The following is a 15,525-nucleotide window of genomic DNA, read 5'->3' as shown; positions in this document are numbered from 1 at the left end:
AATTTATTCAGCACTTAGTAAAGTCCTTTTACTTTGGAACAGAGCGCACACACTGAAAATAGACTCCCACTGCCACGCAGATAAAATAAACCTGTCAACCACCACTGTCAAATCACTAGTCACCTCGATTAAATAAAGGAAACTTTAGCATCTCTCAGCATCTGAGAATTCCACCAAGATTATAAGCCCATAAAAGCATTATGAAGGAAAGAAAACTAAAGTAATGGGTTCTGTTGAAATGTCATCAGAGGAAGCATTTTACATAATTAGAAAATGCTAATAATAGCTCTGCACAAGGAACCAACACACTCTTCCCCTCACAGCCAGGGCAAAGCCATGGCATGGAGTCTGAAAGAAGAGAGCCGAGGCCATGCACTTATGTAGCAGGACCCACAGAAGAAACACGTCCCTGTCAGCAAGGAGGCCATCCTTGCCAATTGCTAAAGTTATTTTCTTTTTCTTTTTTCTTCTTGCTCGCTCCCTCCCATTCTCTCTCTCTCTCTCTCTCTCTCTCTCTCTCTCTCTCACACACACACAGTTTTCAATACATTTTCCATGGAGAAGAGCTGGATCTGCCATGCTTCTCTGAATCTTCAATGACTTGGTGATGTTTTTTGAGAAATCATCCAATAGTTAGCTCCCTTCAAAAACTAATCAAAATATTTAGGAAGACAGAAAGCAATAAGTAAGCAGGCTGCTTTAGTCATAGGGTCTGATCTCAGGTGGGACCTACCTGGCAAAGTCACCATAACCATCGGATTGCTTATTTCATCTTTTTAAATGGTCAATGAGGACCAACAAGCAATAGGCAAAAAGATACCTTAATGCTGACCTATTAAGATAACCTAAATAAATGTATTTATTTTCATTTAGTCTGTGCTCTTATTCTGTGTAGATTTTGTTTATAACAATCAAACCTACTTAGGTTTCATGTCCCCTGTGGGATGACATAGCAAGATGGGAGGACCATAAAAAACAAACAAACAAACAAAAAACAGGACAAAAAATTTAAAAATTGTCTGAAAGAGACAGATTACCTCCAAATCCTCTAAGCCTAAAACAAATTGTAATGAGCAGTTTGGTTATCAAGCAGCCCCATCTTGAACCCTCCCGAAAGTATTCTGCTCATTGGCATGCAGGTTTTCTGGCCAACATCTCCCCATCCCAAACATCTTTGTCTACATTGCCACATCTTCACACACATCCATTCATTTTCTTCTTATTCATTTCATTTTGACTTATTTAAATAGTTGAAGCAAAACACTCTATTTATGGCTTCTGTGAAAACATATTTTATAATATCTCATGCTAAAACTGTTAAGAAAATAAAAAAAATGCCTGCTGTTTTTCTTTCTGTCTTTTTCTTCTTATTTGGATGGCACACATTTTGCTGCTTCATGGAGATATACAGAAAAATCAATTCCTAAGCATAAAATGCAACTCACATTAAGGAGACTGCAAACGATAACTAATTATGATGAGTTGCTATGTAAATCATTCAATGGCAGTCCCAGCAATTTCAAACACAAATAGACCAAGCCCCTGGCGGCAGAAGAGGATGAACACCTACCAAATGTGTCAGAGATAACGGCAAGATTGCCAAGGTTGGGTGGAAGTAGGTTGGCAACCATCTCCAAGCAAGTTTCCATAGATTTCCTCTTGGTTTCCTGCATTCTTTCTTTCATACACTTAAAGTCCAATGCTTAATACAACAAGGTAACTATGGCATATTTTCAAGACTGTATAAGCATCAGGGAAAAAATAATAATTCAGGGATGTTCACTGGACTTGCAATAACTTTGCAAAATGTGCATACAAATGCACCATAATGGGGCCTTTGGTGTGATAGCTACTGGCCATGTCAGATTATGGGATACGTGTGGGATTGTCTGTTCTGACCTGGCATCACCACCACCCTCTACTAAGGTTTTCTCTGCAGCTCAGAGGAGGAACTAGAAACTGCATTTCTGAGACTTCCCTTGGTGCATGATTCTACATTAGACTGAGCCAAACAGAGACACTGGAGTATGACTTGGAAATCCAGAGAGAAAGAGGAACAGGGCAATGTCTGGGCAGTTCTAATGTTTGAAGCAGTGTCCAAGTGAACTTCTTTAGAGTCACTCCCACAGTGGTGCTGCACATAGAGAATGTCACTAGGAGGTTCCCAGGCATTCCTGACATGTGCAGAAACGTCAGCAAGCTCTCAAGGATCACCAGCCTCGGTGTGAAGCTGGGACACTGAGTGGGGTCTTCCCTGACTGGATAAGCCTCTCTCTCATTCCTCACATTAAAACCCTTCATGATGTGAATATATAGTGGGTCTTCTTTTTTCCTATCTGAATACAGACTGATGCCATAGCATTTTCCCCTTTGGTTTTTCAAACTTTCTCTGCTCTTGAATTTATAGACTTGTAATTTAAAAGAAGGGAGGGAAGGAAAGTAACACAATTCTTTTGACAAAAACAGGCAAGGATACTATAATACTTTGCTGCAGCCTTAGCAAAGGCTTTGGAAATTCACCCCTGGCAGTGGCCATTTCCTGGCCATTTCTCTGCCTGTACTTTCTTCTTCCCTCCAGCACAATGCCACGGTCAGTCCGTATTTGCTTCAGATGTCCTGTGTGAAGGACACATGTCAGGGGTGGCCTGGGAGTCAAGGATACAGAGCTCTGAATATTTTTTTTTCCCTGCCTCTGTCAATGAGTGACTTAGTCTTCCCCAGCAGTTCTTGGCGCCTTCCTCTGTTAAATGGGGATAATAATATTTACTCTTCCTACTTTATAGGGTTGTCTTGAGTATGATATGGTCTATTCACTAAACAGAAATGTTTTCCCCAAAAGACACAGTGGTCTATATAAATGCAAATTCCATTTCTAACAGCTACCAGATAAAGAGTGGCAATACCTGGCAGGCAGGTGTATGTCCTATGCACATATTTAAAGAAACATTTTTCTAACACTTCAACACTCCTCATAATGTGGATACCCAATAGAGGATATAGTAAGTAGACTGCCACTAGGTATCAACTGGGATCATTGACACAGCCGCGTGGTCCCTGTACTCTAAAGACATACTCAGACCTAGAGTAGAATTCTCAGAGAGATTCAGGCGCACCATTCTAAAACCACATGTATATCACGGCCTGCATCTCATTGCAAGTCCAGCCCCTTCTTTGAAGCTTCTGTTCTAGTAAAATAATTCTGTTAGTTGCTTTAATTCATCCTATTTCTTTCCTACCATCAAAATACCAGACTTTGAAAACTATGACATAAAAATTATTATCTACTTGGAAGTTATACAATGTGGCTAAAATGCTGTCTGGCAATGAACCAATAGATGTAGACCCAACCATGGTGATCTGGGGTTGTGAAAGCAACCAAAGTTGAGGTCTGAGGTCCACAAGGCTGGTCTTTCCTTCCAGTATCACTCACTCCCAAAGAAAGATGGGTCTCTTTTCTCAGACACAATCAAGGTATCTCACAGAGGCATCTAAATTACTGACTTTCGCCTCTCATCATTTACTGAACAAATATTAACCTGAGCTTCTATTAAGCAGGAAGCCCTGTGCTAGGCATTGCAGGCACAGTGGTGAGCAAAGAGACACAATCTCCATCAATGCCTCTAAGCCCTTATAGCCTGTCCAGGAAGACAGTCCCTGAATAAAAGAGCACTGACCTAATATAAATGTGTGGGGTGGTATCAGAAGAGTCTTCCTTACAGCTGGGATATTTAAGCTGATACCTGTAGGATGAGCAGGAACCAGTGATGTGAAAGAGAAGAACAATTAGAATCTTTACTGCCCCTCAGGGAACTTTCATTTATGAAGAGTTCAAGATATACATACACTTCACCTCTATCACACAAAGAACATAAACAATTGCACTAAGGAGAAAGAAGCAAATATTACAAGTACCTCAGGAAGAGGAAAAATCAATGTAAGAAACAATTTCTTATAAGAATCAAAAAGTACAGTGCATTATTATCCCTACAATGCATGGATTAGCTGTAAATTACAGATGCAAAATCCTTTGCATTTGAATCTACAGTCCTTAGGAAATGAATCTTGGGTTTATCAGACTCGACATTGGAAGTTACATAAAAGGACAAGCAAAGGGAAAATGGCACGTACAGAAAAATAGCAATTTGCACATGAACTACTGCCCACCAGTTTATGTAGTTGTTGGTGCGGAATGAAAAGAGATTGGGAACTGGATGAATCAAAAATTATTTGCAAATAGAACTTCCACTTAAGATTTTATAGACCAAGTTTCAGACATCATGGAGGATTTCACTTGGGAAAGAAATGATGTAATTTGCCTTCACAATGTGAAAGAGCCTCCCTGGATAAAGGTTTGTAAACTGTTTCCATAAAGGTATTAACAAATGACACTCAGATAGTTTGGTGGTTTATATGATCAGAAAAAAAAGAATAATTTCTTTAACTTAAATATAAAAAAGCAAAGTGGCATTAAGTAGTCTCATTCCGGGTGCTGAAAAATCAGGCTTTCCCCACTTGTTATCATAGGATTCACGCCAAGCTAAAACATATCAGTCTCATCTCTTCCCTACATGGATCAGTCCAATAATAATTCAAACTTAATGAATTTCTCTGGCTCTCTCTTTACTGGTATCCACAAGACCACAGGCCCAAAGACCTGGCCACCATTTCATTATGTTCACTTTTTTCACTACCAGGTCCTTCAAACTAATCAAGCAACCAGCTCATTAAATGGATAAGGTATTCCTCAGTAAAACTGAGATATCTGTTGCTGGGTCCTTTAAATAACAATGTTCCCATAATGTCGGGCTCTGACGTCATCAAAGGGCATTTGTTTTAACTCTAAACACCTTGGGCATTTTTCCATATTCCAAATATTACTCAACATACCTTCACAACTTGTAGTCTTATATTCCATTTCTTTAAGGTTCAAATTTCTTGTTTTACTATTACAGTGAAATATGGTCCTATTATTGGGGATTATCATTTATCTCATTATGTCCTTCTTTTGTGAAATCTCAATTTCATGGCTAGATCAACTTTTACAAGTGGACTTAGGGGCTCTGAGACTTCAATTCCTATGCAGTGTACTGAAGGATCTATACAGTAAAAATACCTTTATTTAAATATAAGAAACCAATAAATAAATCCATGAGGATATAATGCTAGAGTTAATTGGTTATTCTGTCTAGATATGGTATTGTTATTCACCTAGAGGAACTCTCCACCTGCCCCCCACCAAAAAAAAAACCAAACCAAACCAAAACAAAAAACACCAGTCCCTAAAGGAATATGTTCAAGACTTCCATAAGGACATTCAGTGAGGGAGCTCTCTTCGCGGTCCTCCAAATACAGCATGTGGGTAGCTGTTTGTTCTACCTGCCTTTGAACAAAGTTGATTTCCACAAAACTGACACCTAATGAACAGAATTCTAATTGAACCAAAATATATGCAAATGTAGAAAAGTTCTACTGTGCCCAGACAACAAATAGGCAACAAAGGTCCAAATCACAGACACCTGGAATCCTGCAATACACTCTTGATCATTGCCTGCAGAGTAGAAGTGTGCCATTTGCCCAGAGCCCACATGTCTTTTCAAGTGCCAGCTTCCCCACTTTCTGGGCATCTCTACAGCCTTTGTTCATGCCCATCCATCCTGCAAAGAAGGTGGGAGCTGGAACAGTCCTTATTCAGTGTTCCCTGAATGTATGAGGGGAGTTTCCCGCTTGGGGAAATGTTCAAAGTATGGAATGCCCTCAATAAAAGCTTGTTCTTACTTAGATTGGAAGGCAGATTCACAATTAAGAAACATGCCTGTAGTCATAACCAGGATAAAAGGGGTAAAACAGTTATACCACATGGCCTCGTGTCCTCCCAGTTCCAACAAAGGTGATCATAGAGTCCTTGGCCTAAGCAGACAGCAAAGGGATGAGGCATTTTTAAATTATATTCCACGTAGACTCTAGAAATGGTAGTAAGAATTGAAGTCTTCGGGAACACCGGGTAAGCCAAATTAATGTTTTTGAGGATCAGATAATTTAAGAAAAGCTGTGCATTGATCCTGGGCAATGTTGTTAGGCAAATTGGAATTCCTTTTAGTTGTAACATAGAGTTCATTCATTTTAAAATTACAGATTTCAACTATTCTCTCCAAACAATGATACTTTTACAAACATTAGTGAGTTTCTCAATTCTCTCCAACACTTTTGCTGCAGGTAATGATCTACTTAGTAATTTTTAAGTACTATAATCTCTTTACTTAAAGAAAAAAAAAATCAAATCACAAAATTATATTATAGCATGGATTTATTTGCCTTCCCAGTAGACCGCCACTAAATTCTATTTAATATGAGTTAAAATCACTAGGTTTGACAGGTATGGTTTTCTCATCAAGACCTTGAAAAGCACTGTGTTCCTTCTAAAGTGCGGAGGCAGCAATAATGAGCCCAGAGCTCTGCACAGCCAAGTGTCCCTCCCTGTAACTACTAAGAGCAATAAAAAGCTGAGTTCCTACCTCGGTGATTGGTGAGATCCCTGGAAGCAGAAGGCAGGGGTGTATAGGGGTGCTCTGGAGGGGCCTCGACATGGTCACTGGAAGCCTGCGTAATAAAAGAACATGTCAACATGAAGTAACACCAACCACTAAATACCTTCATTTACCAAACATGTCTTCTAGGGATGTGAGTCTGGAGGAAGTATTATCAACCAAGACTCTTCTTAGGAAGCAAGAGTTGTCTGTGCTGAGATAATGTTCTGGTGAGTGCAGGGTAGCATAGGAAGCTTTGAAGAGTCTCACTAACAGGTGAAAGGGCTCTGTGACAAAGGGATGGTTTGTTTATTGTGTTGAAAGGTGAGAAGGAGGAAAGAGAGAAGGTAAAGGTCACAGGCCTTCTTCAGGTGCTTCCCACAGATTCAGTGTTCACTGTGAGTAGATTTCTATGGAAACCAGTGAAGATGCTGGGCTTTGCCCCAGGGTGGATGGGGAAAAACAGGGCCAGTTTACGTGGCCCCAGTGGCATGGAGACACAGAAGCTCAGTAGCATGAACTGAAGGATATAAACCATTGCACACTGTGCATTTGGGGTTCTGGCTAAGTTTAACAACCACACTGAAAAACTCATCTGAAATTTGGTACATAATGGTCCCCAATAAAACTTTGCCATTCCAAAGCCTAAAAGAAAATGATATGAAATGTATCTGTGAAAATGGTTTTTTATTGTACACAAACAGCTCTTTAACCATCGAACTGTATATAGTGTGACCTGTATGGGTAAGAAGTGCTATCTTTCTTTCTCTGTAACTCTACAACTAAGGGGATGAAGCCAGGAAGAAAGGACTATGGCTGTGGAGTCAGGTGTCCCTCAGAACCCATGACCGTTCTGACACATTCAGTGTGGATACTTATAGCAAGAAGCATCACTATTGCAATTCTTACTGAGACTTCTGAATCAAATACTACTTTTTTTTTAATATCCAAAAAAGAACATCTGCTAGGATCAAAATCCTAAGCTTACAACCTTTCCAAGCTTCAAGAAAAAGTAAATTTCATTAATGCTACATTTTTCTTTCTGGAATAGGAAATATATTCTATGGGATATATTTGCCCTGCTTGGAGCAGGCCTTTTCTCCAAAGAGATTATCTACATTATAGGAATCAAAACTAAGTAGGAGATTAGACCTACTTGCTAGAAAAACCCTTTAAACCCTGCTTCTGACATTTGAGATGTTTGATTAAGCGGCTTTCAGTGGAGACTTTACAGAAAGAGTTCTGAATGGAGCAAAATTAGAAGCTTTGTCCCTAAGGTAGAGACAGATTTCAGGTAGCACAACTTTACTCCAGCTCCAAGGGAAACATGTGGTGTTTAAAGCTTGGTGTGAGGGTACTGGGTCCAGAAAGATAAAAGTTCAGTCACCAAGAAAAATGTTTTAAAAAGTAGATAAGATAGATAAGACTTGCTAGATACCATATCATTAGATACTTAGGATACTGCAGAAATTAGATTTTCAAATACTAAAGTCACCACATGTCCCTCCATTTGGCATTCAGGGTCTCTTGCAATCCCCACATGATAAATGAGACACAGTGACAGTGTTCTAAATATGGCGCCTATTCAATGCTGGAGGCAGGATATATGGGGCAAAGTAATGGCAGCTGTCCTTCCACAGATCTACCATACTTCCTTAGTAAAAGACCATAGGTTCTCTGTCAATGTTTCTGTTCCACCTCAATGCTATCAAGGCCCAAAATACCAGTATGAATTTTAGGTTGCTATATTGTGATATTTCTTAGTGTGTTTAATCTCAATTTGGGCTGTTGACAATTTGATGACAGCTTTTCCTAAAATTACTGGAAGAAACTACCTTTCAGCAAATACCTCTGACTGGGTAAAACATTAGAGCTCTATAACCAAGAGTAAAATAGCTATTTACCTTTATTTCCAATTGTAGTCAAAGCAAAATTGGTGTGGCATGAGTTCTGTTTTATAGTCATCATTCTATGCCTAGCATTTAATTATTTTTCTTCTTGGTGTCCATTTATAAACTCAAGTCATGGAAAAGAATCCAGGAAAAGAACAATTTTGCGAACTGTTGGTGGAATATCTAGGGCTGGATGTTTAAGGAAGCTACTACAAATTAAGATTCTAAATACCAGTTCTTTGACTTGGCTCTTATCGAAATGAAGTCCATAGGATTTTCTCAACAGTGATGTACACATTTGTTCTCTCGATATTATGGTTACAGGAACAATTAAGAAAAGAGTGATTAATATGAAACAAGTGGACAAGACAATGTCTTAAACTTGCACATTACCTGCCCCAAATAAAGAACTTCCCTTGAAACTGAAGCAACATACCCATAGTATATTGAGTATGAAATGACTGAAATGTAAGTGGAAAAAGTTAAGTAATGTTTTCTTTTACCTGGATTAAGAAGATATGCCTAAAATGGGAATAAAGGAAATTTGGGTAAATCTGAATCTTCAGAACCATAAATCTTCTCAAATCTTTGAGTCCTTGCCAAATTTCCTAACTACTTATGGCAGAAAGTTATACTCTTACATTTTATTTTTTAAGTCATTCCTACCCCAATATATTTGTAATAACTACAATAAAATATTAGCATCTGGAATACATATGTCCCTAAATAATTAAAAATCTAATAGAAAAATGGACAATGGAAATGTCAGGAAATTCAAAGAAGAGAAAACCTGAGTGGTTAATAAATGAAAGAGAAGAAGGTCAAATTCACTAGTCCAAAGAGCAATGCAAATTAAAACAAGATACAATTTTTCCACTCACCATATTGGCCAACTTTCAAGTCTTACAACAAGGGCTAAGGTGAATGAAGGGAAATGAACTTTTATCCTCTCGTCCCTTGCCAGTGGGAATAGACATTGGTTCAACTACTTTGGAGAGTAATTTAGCAATACCTAATAAAACTGAAAATTTTATTTAAAATGTATTTTATTTAAAATGTATGTTCTATGGAAAATTTCACTCAGGTCTATAAAGTGGAACATAAAACAGTGTTTATTCCATGATTATTTAGAACACACCAAATTGGAAATAGTTCAAATGCCTGTCAATAAGGAAAATGGATAAATAAAATATTGTATATTTGTATGACAGAATATTTAGCATTTAAGAGCAATAAATCTGGTTTATGTATCTCTAGTTGAATAGGTCTAAAATTTTAACACAGAAAACATAAATAAATAAATAAATAAATACATAAATACATAAATTTAACATAGAGTGAAAATACAAGTTGCAAAATGACAAATATGAAATATCTATATCTATCTATCTATCTATCTATCTTCATCTTCAACCTCATGTGTGTATGGAAACATCTAACAATTACACTAGTTAAACACTAACTTCATGAAAATGGCTGCCTCTGCCAGAATGCAGGGTAATAGGACTGGGGCTAATGGGATAGGGGAGGCTTCAAATATATATATACATATATATACACACACACACGTATATATGGTTTATTTATTTTATTTAAATAAAGACTTAGAAACAGATGTCAATATATTAGAAAATACAAAGTCTATATGTCAGTTACATGTGTTCACTATTTCTCAACTTTTCTACATTTTTGAAATTTCTCAAACAAGAAAATCGAAAAAACAAATATTCCTATTTCCTCTCTGATCCATAGAGCCCTATATTGATATGAACCCATAATGAGAGGAAATTCCTCTAACAGTTTCCCAATACTTGCACAACACGAATAACATGAATTTAGGTGGTTTCTGGTTTGCCTTTTGTGACGAAATACCCCCATTTCTGTTTTTCTTAAGGCTTCTGAGTATGACAAAGGAATAGAAAAAGCTGATAAATACTAGTGAATGTGTACCCCCTTCATACTAAGGCTTGAAAGGCTCGTGCCAGCCTAGTAAGTTCTTCTGCTTAAGATTTGTCAAAGCATACTGAAGGTTTCTGTCCTCTTTCCCTACTCACAAATGGGTAGTTGCTGATAATTTTTTAAACTCACAGCAATAATGATAATAGTCACTAATATACTGCACTTTGCAATTTCCATGGTGCAGGAAGGAAGACAGAACTTTGGCAGCCTCGCTGGAAAAGAGTCAGTAGAAGTGCAGCACACTCCATGAGAGACTTGCAGAGTGAGAATCTCACTCCGTGGTTGAAGAAAACAAATGTCTTCAGATGAGTATGTAAAATTCAAGTCCCTTCCCATTGGGTGCATTCCATGGAAACCTGCATTCCAGTGGATATTTCTGAACATCATGGATGCCCTGAAGGAATATGATACAGACCACAGGAGGAGTGATTTGGCAGGCTTCAAAACAAGAAGGGGGCAGCTACAAAGTTGTTTAATAGCCATAAATCTCCTACTATTTTTCACAAAATACCATCTAAGACCACATCTCCACAACTCATTCCCCATTACTCAGCTCAAGTGGAGCGCTTTGGCATGCTCACTCATCCTTAAATCATACACAGCATAAAGTGATCCCAGGTCTGGGAAATTTGTCAGCCTCCTTCAAGCAAAAGCAATCTTCGCTTTTCATCACAATTCATTCCCTGAAACTGTGGTATAAAGCTGACTCTTCTAAAAACATTTATTTTCTTTCATAAGAAAAAGCATCACTCATTTAGTTATCAAGTATTTAATAACCATCTACTATATGCCAAGGCCTGTGCTGCGAATACCAAGAAAAATAAAATGAGGACTTGGGTTGCATTCCTGACTCATCAAAAAAAATGATAACCATGATTAATACTAGTTATTAAGAGTCACCAACTGGTAGCATGACCCCCAAACTCTGCACTGTCGCAGAAATTTATCCCTGACCTCTATTACAACACATGACCACATGGAAGAGTAATTATGTCCCTGCTTGTTTCTTACTCATACTAAGAGAAAGCTTTCAAGATTAACTATATTAGCTTTCTAAGATTAACTATACTATTAACCCTTGTACCCAACATGCTGCCAGAAATATAGAAAAGAGTTAATACATTGTGATTGAATGAATCAAACATTTTAATGTCAAAGATAAAACTAGCTATACAATGATTGCAAAGGGACACAACAAAAGTCTGAGCTAGGTTGCCAGAATCAGAGATAAAAACTTGCCATCACCTAAAAGATCAAATTAGAAGCCGAAGAACGAGCCAGAACGGGGAAACTTCTGACCTGCTCCAAGGTAAATGCACCATGCCTTTCAGTGTGAAGCAAGATAGAAAGCCTTCATGACAGATGCATCGTGTTGGGAATGACAGACAGGCTTAGGAGTGGAAAAGGCCATATATTGTCAGAGCGAGAAGTCATGAAACTAGGAGGGAATAAAAAACGGTAAGGTACAGGATGAGGTTGAGTCAATAACCAAGAGACCAAGAAATGTCCCAAAGGGGCAAAGAGCAGATTCTGGGCAAGAGCACAGCATTCAGCTGATTGAAGGAGCTGAAGGCTAGTTCAGGCTATAAATCAGTCATATAAATCAGTCATAGAAGGGATAGGTGCCAAAGACCTCCCTGAAGTAAGGAAGCCCCTTGAAGGCAACATCCTGGAGCTTCCCATTATTTCTATCTGATATAAAGGGGTCCACTTATGCCAGTTACTAAAATGGCATCAGATCCAGAGATGTAGTTTAGAAATATTTATGGAAGGAGAGAGGAGGGAGGGAAGGGAAAAAAAAAAAAAAAAAAGAACCAGGAACAGAAAAAAGGAAGGAAGGAAGGGAGATAGGAAGGAAGGGAGGGGAAGGAAGGAAGGAAGGAAGGAAGGAAGGAAGGAAGGAAGGAAGGAAGGAAGGAAGGGAGGGAGGGAGGACGGACTATGGTTTAGGCATTTTGTGGACTGTTTAATAAATAATAAAATCACAGAATGTAGGAGATGTAAAAGACCTTACAAATCATCCAGAGCAGTAGCTTCCAAAATATTTTTAGCAGCCACTTACATCGCAAAAGGAAAAATAAAAACTAAATATTGGGCATTATGGAAATAGTGATGATTTCTTATGGCAACCAAATAACACTAGAATATAAAAAAGGGAGAAACATGCCAAGATTTTTATGATATAATATTAAGCAAACACAGTAAATATTAAAATAGTATATACACTGTGATTTTTAATGATATAAAATTAACAAGAGGTAAAAGCTAATAGGCAAAGATTAAAAGATTTTTGTTAATGTGATTTAGAGTGATTTGATTTTTCAACTTATTTAATTGTGTCACTGCTTCTTGCAATTTAACATTTTTAAAATTTAAATATTTAAAATCCTAACTACTTATCAAGGCAGATATGAAAGAATGCATTTTTCCATCAAGTATCTCTCCAATCTCTCCTATTGGAGGGAGGAGAAGTGGACAAAGAGGGAGGAATATTAGGAGGTAAGGGGGAAAAAGAAGGGGATTGGAAAGAAAGGAGCACAATGAAGCACAGGAGCTAATATTTCCTGAAGATGTCCTAAGTGCTAATGATTTTCCAGTGTATGAGGTATATCCTATTGTTACTCTCATTTGAGAAGTGAGAAAACAGAGAAGCAGGGTAAGTAATACATCCAAGACTGTGCAGTTCAAAAGTCCACAGCGTGATCAGGCACCAAGTCAGAAGCCCAAAGCCTCCCAAAGCCAACTTGTTTCCCCAGTTCCACCTTGTGCCTGCATTGGGGGCCCCAAGTTTATGATACTCCTCTCCTGATCATCACTCACTTTTGCCCCACACCACTGTCAACAGGGCCCTATCTGATCCTTTCTGGTAGGAATGTAGACTTCAAGAGCACAGGGGCCAACACCCAAATTGAGAGTGAATGCCTTGAGGCCCCTAACACAGGAACTTCTTGAACAATCGAATGAAAGAGAATTTACTAAAAAGAGCATGGGTAATTTAAAAAGTGGAATATCCTATCTATAAACAAATGTTCATCTTTGTCCACAGAAATATGATGAAACACAAGTTAATAATTTGCTTCTCATTATTAATCCTTGCTGAAAATTTAGTATTTGTCCTAATGTTCAAACATAGAATATAATCACAATGTAATACATTATAACTTCCAAGTAATGAATGTATATATGAATGTGTGTGTGTCCCATTTCTTGAGCACTAATTATATGCAGGCATTTTACACAGAGTTTCATTTAACTATCCCAACAACCTTAAGATACAAGTACCATTGTTATTATTATTTTATAGATAAGGCAACTGAAATTGAGGGAGGTTATATAACTTGCACAAGATCACCCAGCTACCATATGCGGGATTTGGAGTTCCGACCAACACTGCTTGGTTGCATAGCCTGAGTCCCAAAACTGTACAATGAACTTGAAGCTTGAAGGTATCTAAAAAATCCTTCCTGGGTTTAGTATATAATTAAGGAAGATAATTTATTTGTGGAGAGATGATCCAATTCATGTTAATATGCAACATGTTTTGTGGCCTGGCATGTAAATAAAACCATGAAGTTATTTATTAATAACTCAATGACTATGCCATGTGAACACAGGAGTAGTCTCATTGGCCACTTGGGGTTGACATAACCAGTGGGTCTGGAGTCAACCTGTACCAGCTCACAAAAACCAGTGGTTAAATTTTCAGGAATTCTGTGTTTTGGTTGTTTAACACAGTCTTTATTTAAAATTAAATTACATACACTTGTAATTGCACAAATAATATTTAAAGGTAATATATACCATAACTCATCACTTCCTAATTATTTTACAAAATTTTACTGTTATTTATGCTCTTTAAATTATTTGTGTCTATCATATCCATATAGTGGAAATACTATAGAATGATGTGTTGCTACATATCTCTTCCCAGCTCTTCAGTTATGTCACTTCGGTGGCCTGACACTGCCATGGTGGTAGTATTCATGGCAGATGTTGCCAAGTGCTACAAATTAGGGACTGAGTTGTTCTTTTATTGATTTCTTAAACTTAAGCAAGTGATAGAAAAAATGTTAATGATGTAGATTAAACTTAAAAGTATACTGTGCCTTCAGGGCACCTCAGTGGCTCAGTCAGTTAAGCGTCTGACGCTTGATCTCAGCTCAGTTCTTGATCTCAGGGTCATGAGTTCAAGCCCAGCATTGGGCTCCACGCTGGGTGTGAAGCCTACTTAGAAAAGAAAAGAAAAAAGAAAAGAAAAGAAAAGAAAAGAAAAGAAAAGAAAAGAAAAGAAAAGAAAAGAGAAAAGAAAATATTGCACCTGTAGCCAAAATGTTGTGAACAGCATAAAAATGTGAGGAAATATTCTTCCAGTATTCAAAACCTGTTATCCAGTTAGTAAACATGTAGCTCATGTCACTGACAAATGAGGGAAGTTCTGACATACTTAGCAAGGAGGGAAAATCATTGATATTTCCTATCAGAATTACACTTGTTCACCTGCCACAACCTTAGGTTGGCTATGGACATGAGACTTTTGCCAAAATAATCAAAAGTATTCTATAAGGATCAACTGGCTGAAGGGAATTTATAACATAAAGTATTATCTATTTAATTTTTATTTGTAAGTTGAGTTACTCACCCTTTATGTACATAAAAATTACAATAAACTGTGTACACATAAGCATGCATACTTTTTTCCCCCCAGAGAGCTAGTTGTTAAACCTTTACCAGCACACCACTACATACAACACTTATTAAGTTTGGGGCTATGTAGAAAAGGGCTATTTTATGGCCTAGGAATGGAAAGGATAGTAAGAAAAAAGCTAATTAAGCTTCAAGGATTCTGTCCTTGACTTATTTACAACTTGGATATCTTCTACTTCCCTGTTGTCTATGCTCAGATGCCTCACTGACCAAGATTTAGAGCCAGTCTCCATCTGGCTGTATGACCTTGGGCAATTTACTTAAACTCTTTAAGCCACTTTCTTCGAGTATAAAATGGTAAAAACAATAGTCATGCTATTATGACACGAGGAGGAGGATGATGGGTAAAAATGGCTAACACATATCCGTCCTACTTTGTATCTGGGATTATTGTAAACACTTTGCATGTATTAATTTATTCAATCTTCACAACATTTCCCATGAGG

At 37.7% G+C, this 15,525-nt stretch overlaps 1 protein-coding gene across 8 annotated transcripts in view; it reads right to left on the bottom strand.

Annotated features, from left to right (window-relative positions):
• The window catches only part of LRMDA (leucine rich melanocyte differentiation associated), a 1,048,113-nt gene that overhangs the window by 201,797 nt on the left and 830,791 nt on the right, over positions 1 to 15,525 (bottom strand). For 6 of the 8 annotated variants that reach the window (XM_086680072.1, XM_086680073.1, XM_086680067.1 and 3 more), the window contains one exon: positions 6,513 to 6,597. In XM_086680072.1, the coding sequence (XP_086536198.1) occupies positions 6,513 to 6,597 (85 nt within the window). Of the gene's footprint in view, positions 1 to 6,512; positions 6,598 to 15,525 lie in introns of those variants that run through there. The other 2 variants (XM_086680068.1, XM_086680069.1) reach the window with 1 other exon arrangement.

Source organism: Puma concolor, chromosome D2 (genome assembly GCF_028749965.1).
Source record: "Puma concolor isolate L17-30 chromosome D2, mPumCon1.1.hap2, whole genome shotgun sequence".
Taxonomy (NCBI): Eukaryota; Metazoa; Chordata; class Mammalia; order Carnivora; family Felidae; genus Puma; species Puma concolor.
The sequence above is the reverse complement of the archived record's forward strand: the minus strand, read 5'-3'. Positions and strand labels throughout refer to the sequence as shown.